General features: G+C 41.1%; 1 protein-coding gene across 1 annotated transcript; it reads right to left on the bottom strand.

Moving 5' to 3' along the window:
• Window positions 1-2,140, bottom strand: LOC117401305 (Krueppel-like factor 2). The gene is made up of 3 exons (XM_034001876.3): window positions 1,728-2,140; window positions 522-1,452; window positions 1-284 (listed from the first exon to the last, which is right to left on the bottom strand). Exons 1-3 carry the CDS (start codon window positions 1,797-1,799, stop codon window positions 109-111), a joined length of 1,179 nt encoding a protein of 392 aa, XP_033857767.3. The 5' UTR covers window positions 1,800-2,140; the 3' UTR covers window positions 1-108.
• Window positions 2,141-9,418: the final 7,278 nt, after the last annotated feature.

Genomic DNA, 9,418 nt, shown 5'->3' with positions numbered 1-9,418 from the left:
ATATATATATATATATATATATAAAATTGCTCTTTTTTAATATATATATAATAATTAAATAGCAATGAGTATAAAAAGTCCAGTCCAGTCCAGAATGGCATGCTTCGTTTACATGTGTCGTTTCATGTGCAGGGCCAAGTGATCCGACCTGGAGAAGGCACGCTCGCACAGGTGGCACTGGAAGGGACGGTGGCCGGTGTGTTTACGAAAATGTCGGGTCAGTTCATCAGAACGGGCAAACTTCCAGCCACAACCTTCCCAGCTGCAGTGATAGGGCTTCTCACCTGGATTAGAAAAAAAAAAAAAAAGAAAATACACATTAGTTATTTTAGTCACGAAATCGTTTAATATTCATCCCTCATTTAAAAAGTAGCCAGCAGTAAATTATTATTATTATTATTATCATTATTATCGCAGTATGTTGGCAATATTAATTATATTTTATTTTATGTATTTATTTTGTGTCGAGGAGTATCTTGTGTTCTACACAATTGGGATAGTGACATTGGCATTCGCCTTACCTGTGTGCGTTCTATGATGCGCTTTCAAGTGGGAACTCTTGGTGTAAGTTTTCCCACAGCCGGCGTAGGTGCAGGTGTGACTCGCGGTTCGTTTCCTGGGCCAGGACCTGCGACCTCTCTTTGGTTTGGAGTCCAGGAGTTCGAGTGGGGATGACGGCGGGGTCAGCAGAACTCTCTGCGCGGACGGCTGGAGGCTGAGCCCATCCTCGTATATGCTGAACTGGTGCGCTGTCTGATACTGGAGCTGCATGCCAGGCAGAGGAGGGGGGAAGTTTGGGGCAGGGTGGTATCCCTGCTGGAATGTCATGGAGTGGCACATCTGAGGCTGGCAGTCTGTGTTCATCAGGTCATCGGGGCTCAGCGGTGGGGTCATGTTGCCCGTTGCCTGGGGGGAGCTGGCTAGCCTGGGCTGGTCGAAAGCCATCATGCACGAAGAATTCCCCTCCTGTTTAATTTTAACGCCGGACTGGGGCACCATGCCCATGATTGGTCCGTACCCGTCCATGCTTGGCTCAACCTTGATGTTGTCAACAAAGTCCTGGTTTGCAAAAGAGTTCGTTGAAGCGACTAGGAATCTCCCGTGGACGTTATTGGCGAGACAGTAGCTACTGTCCACCTCGGTCCTCAGCAGCTCCTCCATGAGGCTCGTGCTGTACGGCGGCGGAGCGCTGCTCTGCTCGGGTACGCTGTAGGACCCCGTGGAGTTGCCGGTCTGGTAGAGTGAGCTGGGTTCAGTAGATGTCATGGGGTACTCCCCAGCAGGAGCGATGGGATTCAGGCTGTCGGAGCCGGTGGTGTTGGCGAGGATAAATTCCAGATCTAAGAAATTGCTTAGATCTTCGTCGTCTTTTCTTGGAAAGTACATGTCCATGTTCTGCACGGCCATGGAGCAGCTGGAGTGTGCAGCCTTGTCCATTTCACTTTTCCACCTCTGTAACAAAAAAACAAAAGAAAATTAACATTTCGAATATTGTACCACAGCGCGTTTGTTGTGATAAACATGGCATGTTTGTTTTAAAACATTACTGTATTCATCATGTAAAACGTTTTGATACAAAAATATAAATAAGACTACTTTGTGAAATTCTATATGTTCAGCACTTAACAGCACCACTATCTGTATGTAAGATTTAACAGCATATTGTGAAACTTTGCTTATTAATAATAATGCAACAAAAAAACGAAAACATATATATATATACTCACGTTTTCCCAACATTTTTCCCATGGGTTTGCAAACGTAGATATAGAAGGTAGAATGGTCCCGCTTAAGGCCATTTTTCAATGTTTCTTTTCACTGCAAAAATATATTTTAAAAACCGCTGACAAACTGTTCAGCAGAAGTTCGATCCACTTTACTCCTCGTGAAAAAAAACTTTTTTTGTAAATAGTAGAGTGTTCTCCTCTCCTATATGAAGTAGTGTTTCAAAGTCATGTGCAACTTTGATTGGTAGGGGATCCTAACTTATAAATATTGCAGCTGAGAAGCTGAACCAATTGAATTAAGCGGAGGAAACACGTTCAGGATGGAGGTAGCGCACCAGCGGTCCTAAATTTAGCTCTGGTATATAAAGCTGCTCACAAGTTCATTCGCTGAGTTCTGCTTCTCCACTCTCTCAACCTTCCCGGCTTCTTAAAGGGACATGCCCCTCCCCTCGTGGCCATGGAAACAGGTTTAACAAGTAAACAAGCCAGACAGAAATGAAAGAGTCATGATGACGCATTAGAACCAGCCCCCTAAAACGAGAGAGAGAGAGAGAGAGAGAGAGAGAGAGAGAGAGAGAGAGAGAGAGAGAGAGAGAGAGAGAGAGTTGCGCAAAGTGCAGCCCAGCAGTAATATAATTGCAGTAATGTACTTGCAGATAGAGGCTTCACAAAATCGTAAAATACTTAGTCTACTGTTTATAAAGTATACAGCTTTCCTTAGTGATATATCTACAATATGCAACGGCAATATCTCCGTCTACTATCTATCTCTATCTATCTAAAGATACATTATCTATTAAAATTCGGGCAGGTGAAATACTACATAAATATATACACGTGTGGCTGTCTTTATTGTGTAAGATATTGGTTGAAAACTTTGTAGAAACATGTTTGAAGTGGTAAGATGTAAAAAAAAAAAAAAAAAAAAAAAAAAAAACATGTTAATACTGTACAACCAAAAAATGGACAAATGAAAATGGATACGGAGTGATCAGCAAAGAATTAGCATGCTGTTTATTTTTTTTTATTTTTTATTTATTCGTAAACAAGGCAGAAATGTGTTTGGAAAATGAACAGCTAAGTATATCTTTACAGTGAGGCATGCTGTTTACTGACGGTTATTATTTGAGTATGGAATGCGTTTCAGCCGCACCTTCAAAAGTAACCACAAAGAAAAAATGAAAAAAGGAATGAAAATAAAACCGGTTGCAAAACGTCCACGTGCCTCATTTCGAAAACTATACAATGTTTGATATCTTCTAGTTATTTAATATGAGTTTTCGAAAGCTTGTTCAGAAACTCAAAACTGCATTTCCCAGCTAGCTGTAACACCGGGCACAGAGTCAAGAAGTTTCCTTTACGTCATAGAGGCTTGGACTATAAAGGGAAGGTTATTGTTTTGGCACAAAACACGGGTAACTAATCAAACAATCATTCTTAAATGACAAAAAAAGATAGCAATGTTATATAACTCAGAAAACACACGCCACTAACAATAAACCGGTAATTTGTAGAAAGAAGTTTAGAATTCTCGCAGTGACCGCAGAATCAGTAGACTGTTTTTGGAAATCTGGTCATCAATGTAATACATGACATTTCAAAGTATGTTAATGTCGACTGTGTTCGGTTTAAAATGCATTTAGGATTAATTCCACTAATACATCGAGAAAGTGACCCCCCCCCTCCTCTCTCTCTCTCTCTCTCACTCTCAAAGCTGTGACTTTTCTAACTGGGAATAATTTGCGCATCATCATTATTCTCTGGACCCTATTCTTCTTTCCTGGCAGGTATTTCAAAACGTTCCATGTCACCCAGGCGCCAGGTATACCCAAACCCTTTCAGACCTTTCAAGCGCGACCCCGAGGGTGCAATTCAAGTTGTTTACGCGCAGCTTGCTCCCTCTATTCAGGTGCTAAGCGGGGTCTGAACGGTATTGTCGAAACTGCCTTGGACTGAGGGCACTGCGCCGATCACAGTAGAGACAGTCTCGTTAAGTGGGTGCCGCGGCAGAGAGAAAAGCGTGATTTCACACGCCTGTTGTACGCGAGAGGGTGCTTTTCATCAACGGCGATGGAGACGGGTTTAGGATCTTTAAGTTTACCAGTTGTAAGCTGTGTGATATGTGTTTCACGGCTATTAGCAAAACACCTCGCAGTTTTAATGATCCCCCGCGCCCCCCACCCAGGTTTAATGAAGCTTGTCTGTGCCTAATGAGTGTGACAGGACAGGCATGTCAGGTGTATCGTATTTAAGGATACTTTATACCGTTTAAATCGTATTTGATATAAAGTGGGATGTACATATGCCAGTCTATTTGTAACATAATATATGTTGGTTTTCTTAATACCATATATATATATAATTTTTGATGTGATATTATTATTATTATTATTATTATTATTAATGAAACAAACGTTTTTCTTTTTTTATATATTCAAATGTCTTAGTCTCAAATAACGCCCGGTAAAAAATAATTCCGGTTAAGAATAGGCCTATATTTGAAAAATAATTTAGAATATGTTAAAAAAAAAAAAAAAAAATACAACTATTACATATTTGTAACATCCTATCGATGCGATCAGTTCAGGTTATATTTATCTTAAATGCATGTGCTGATCATAGTGTTATTGCAAGTGCAGACCAGATCTCATTGTAAGCCAGCTATTTAAATTTCTTTTTGTGTGTGTGTGTGTGCCTGTACTTGCTCGTTGACCAGGTAGCAGATTTTGACAAGGTAGCAAACTTCGATACTTATACTTGTCATATTTTGCTACTGGTAGCACAGTTTGATGAATTAGCAAAAGTTGACAGTTACACTGGAAGCCCAGTCTGGTCTAGGAAGCCATAATACTAGTAAGGTATTTCATGCTAAATGTCACATTTCGAAAATGTCAAACTACAAAGAGGTATGCAATTCAATATGTCAACATAACATTATTCGGCAGGTTTCATTCGACTTTATGAACCAAAATTAGCTATGAAAAACTTTTGGCCATTACTACATTTGTACATGGCTTTCAGTGCACGTAGTGATCGCAGAAATGCCTTTATATATTTGACAGTAATTGTGTCGGTTTTAATGGAGCAGACGTGCAGCAGAACGACAGCATGTACTGTAGTGATGTTACGCACATATGTGGAGAGGCTCACCTGGCGCACACAGACAGTACCCTGCTGCACAGACTGCCCTGGGGACGGTGGTAAATGGTTGCTTACTGAATAACGTAAGGCTGGATTTTTCTGTATTTGGCAGATCGGTGCCTTGGAGAGGTAAAACCTACTGACCGTGCAATGGGCTCGCCTGTTTTGAAGCAAGAGACAAGCCCCATTCTGCTAGACACCAGATGATTTGGGGCTGCTTGTGGCAGTGTTGCGTGGTACCACTGGAACTTGGAGTACTGTAGTTGGAATAACTGTGCTTAGTACTGCCCAAGCAGTCAAACCATACTTAGATTTTTTTTTTTTTTGATTGTTGTTTTTTGGTTTTAAGACGACCACCCTTACCACACCACACTGATATCAGCACTTGCCTGTGCATGGTGAGCATTCATTCACGTACTGTTCACTTTCTACTAATATACTGGACTGGATAGCCAGCGACATGTAAAAGAAGGTTAAAGAATCCACATAAACAGCTCATGTTCTGATCAATTTCTAATATTGGTTTATTTTAATGGAATCGAAACTTCTGCCGATCTGTAAAGATTAATAATCGAGACCCGTGTCTTTTTAAAAGCAAGACCATCCCTTCGTAAATGAGATATTTTGTTACCAGGATCTCCCAATTTAAGAACCCAGTGACTCCAGCTAAGCTAATCCCACAAGGGACGGTTGCTGGACTTGTCTACACCTGCCCTTTAAAAGTATGTTCGAGAGAGAGTGCCATAGTTCCTGTTGCGCTGCCAGACAAAAACTGCTGAAAAATAATAATTTGGCAAGCATTAGTTACACACAGCTTTTTGTAGTTACTGTACCAATAACACATCTGAATACCTTAAGAGTGTGAAATATAAAGAAAACAAGGCACACTCTCTTAAAAATACTGAGAAAGTGGGAAGTGGTGGATGTTTAATTTAAACAAACAAACAACCAAACAAATGCATGCTTTAATAATGTCCCCTGGTAAGCCTTCTTTAAGTGTCGTTATATATGTGATCTATTCAAACTGTTCTCCTTACTTTCACAAGCCCTTCCGCAGAATATCACACTGAATATATGACAATGCTATGACAATGATAATCAGAATATCCTTGATGCTATGCCCAGACAACAACGATAGCAATTGCTAAAGAAGCTTGCCTTTGTGTCCGGCCTTGTGAAAGCCAGGTATTTTAACCACACGTGACCAGTGCCGTTGTTTTCACTGATGGCAGTTGGCTCAATTCATTGTCGGTAGCAATGCCTCAGTGTAAACGGGCTCTCATCTCTACAGTATCACTACAGAAATCTCTCTATTGAGGTTGTGTACCTCCTGATTGCCCTCTAAAGTGTTCTGACCCCTGAAACCAAATGTGCCATTCCCGGAACATTTTCAGTGATTAAGATCCCCGTCCTCAAACGTGTGTTGTCCAACGGGGTCAAGTGCAGAGACAGTCCTCTCGATTTGTCTCCAGCATCCTGCTGTTCAGTTTCGTTGCTGCATTGTTTGTGGAACGCTGTATAGCCCAGAGAGCCGTGGCTGATGTTTTCAGAGATTATTCTTTCACTCACATTTAAAGCACGTTTTGATCTGGCCTGTTTGAATCCCATGCAAATTCTGTTCAATGACTTCTTCTTGTTGTTGTTGTTACTTGTATTAACATGTATCTGGCCATCTTTACACGGAAACGTTTACCATTCAGACTGATTTATTGCTTTAGTTTTCTTGGAATAACACAATTCATTGGGCCAACACAGATAGAAACGTGAGGTGCACTTGACACGACAACTGGAGTGAACGAAATTTATGGAACAAGCAAGAAACTGTGTGGCCTTCAGTCCAATAGTCAAGAGAATAACCAGAAATCCAGATTTTATTTCTGCTTTTAAAGTATTTTCTTTTGGGGGGGGACAGTGGGGGTTTAAAAACTTGTGCAGAAAGCCCTCCAGGTGTTAGGATTACAAACGCATTTGAGGTCTGTGTAGTTTCGGATATAATCTGCCAGTCAAAGCTCGGGGCCTTTCAGATGCAACAGAAAAGGAACCTCCAGTAGCAAATGAAAGTGGTGGGTGATGTTCAAGAAGCTGACTGATAAGGGCTTTGCATTGCGGTGGAGTGGAGCAGGGTTTGCTTTAGGATCAAGCATGTTCTAATTGAGCTGCCCTTTGAAGAGAACCCACTAAAATAAATGGCTTTGAAAAACAAACATTACACTAATAAAAGAAAACAAATAAATAAATATCATTTCTAACAGTATAAAGGATTTATACTGTCAGCTGTCCAATCACAGCAGTGTGTGCTGGCAAATGATTCATCTCGTAGATCTATTCACAGCCTGCGGGTGGATTTTTTTGGGGTGCTTGGAGGGTAAGGATTGTTAATAAAATCTGTGCCGGTGCCTCCTTTGCTTCCCCCTCCATTATGAAGCCGCATTCACGTTTTCAGATCAATCCAGCTTTGTTCCTTTTTTTTATGACACTACAGAGAACCACTGAATTTCAATTTTTTTTTTTTTTTTTTTAAACAGTGTCCTTTCCTGTATGTGGCGAATGTGGCTTGTGGTCTTGTTGACCCCTGCCCTTCGTTATCAGTCAACAGGAGGACATTCAGCTTGGCGGGTAGGGGTACAGAACGGTCAGTGAAACAGAAGAGAACAATCACAATACTGACACCCGCAGATCACAAATAGTCAAGGGCGTGGTTATACTATGCATTTAGCATCGTTTACCCAGGTTTGTCATTTATTAATATGCTTTACCATACCATTCTATTCTTACCTATGCATTACCATGCTTTTACTATGCTTTATTATATTTTGCTATGCTTTTACTATGACAAACTTTTATAAGGGTATTAATCTTTTATTAATCAATTCGCATGACCCAACAGCGAAAGGTTTTACCACCTGCACCCAGTCTCCTTATTCTCAGTATCTCTGATCCATGCCATTCGAAATGCATTTTTGTAAATCATTCTTCTCTGAACCACCTGCTATGGCGTTTTCTTAGAAGTGGAATGGCGCATTGCACTTCCTAAATGCCAGATCTGTCAGTGTGAGCTGCATCACAGGGATTAGGAAATCTGCAACCCAGCTTGCATTGACCCAGCCAGTGACCAATCAGTGAAAGTTTGCGGTTAAGATAAACAAGAAGTGGTCTTCCTCTTCAGAGTGAATCGACACTTGCTATGAATACTTTATGTTTCTTATGCACAGATGATTCGTAATGCCGTCTTGAAGCTTTTTAAGCAACTATCGGATGGTCCCATGATTTACAAGCTGCTTTCATAATATTTGTTCCAAAGTCAGTCAGTTATGTAAACTGGAAGAAGATTCGATCCCTCCTCTTTATCTCTTTGTTTGTTCTTTATTTGTATAACTGAGAAAGCTGCAGTAGGTGCTGCTGTGCTACTCACACCAAGTGAAAATCAGCTTAACCAAGGAAGGTAAACAATCCAGCCATAACATGCTCAATAACGGGTCTGATCTGCAGTGTGCACTGAACACTTTATAATGTATGCTCTAAGCATCTACAGCTCAAGCAGTACTGCTTGGTTACAGAGGGACATGCTGTTTATGTGTTGGGTTTTTCATCCATGAGAACAGGCGGTATAGCCTGACTTATATTCATTCATTTTTTTGGCACAGAGACAGAAGTAGGTGCACCTCAGACCACATCGAAACCCAGCACCAACCCAGAAAAGCACAACGGTGAGCGTCTGTTTGCTGGTTTTAAAAGTGAGGAGCTTTTGCTTAAATTCAGGCAAGTGAAAGACCAAAAAAAAAAATGCGCTCTCAACTTTTTACGATATGCGAATTGCATTCAAGACTCAACATTGTGTTCTAAAAGATAATATAATTGTAATACACTGGCATAGGTAGTTTTTATTGATCATTCTATTCAGCTCGAATATAGTCCGGCACTAGACTGAGCATTTTGTTCTGTGCATTTTGTTCAACAGTCTTTTCAGAGTGGATAAAGGCACTCAAAATAAAGGGGAATTGCACTGGTAACCGCTGTTGGGCCGCACTAAACGCCATCATTTCCGTATTTGTCATGTTGGAATGATCCAGCTATGGTATCTGGTGGAATTAGATTCCTTGTTGTGTTCCAAACAATGGCCTGAGAGCCACCTCTTTGACATATAGTAATCCTCCCTGGCACGGGTCAGTGTATTGGAGCAGTGTGTCCGCTGTAGTAACTAGCAGCATCTGTTTCAGTGTGTCCTACAGTAATTGTATCCACATTTCCCAGCTTGTGCTCTGTCTCTGGAAGGAGTTTGTTAGTTAGACAGTGCCAGCAGCTGGCACCAAGATACCATAAACTCTTCCCACCAGTGGGACTCTTTGGGAAGCAGATGGCACAAAGCCGTCTCATTTATTGGCAGTGATTAGGTACTGGTATTAGGGATAGGATTTGTTTCCTGGTCTGCATTTTGAGAGCCAGTGGCAGTGTCGTTTGTGGTACCATACTGGTGCATGCAGGAACAGCCTTTGACTGTGACGGTGCTGTTTAAATACTTGCCATTGATTACAAGTTGCAAAAGTACAATA

This window comes from Acipenser ruthenus, chromosome 49 (genome assembly GCF_902713425.1).
Source record: "Acipenser ruthenus chromosome 49, fAciRut3.2 maternal haplotype, whole genome shotgun sequence".
NCBI lineage: Eukaryota > Metazoa > Chordata > Actinopteri > Acipenseriformes > Acipenseridae > Acipenser > Acipenser ruthenus.
This window is presented reverse-complemented; position numbering and strand designations above follow the sequence as displayed.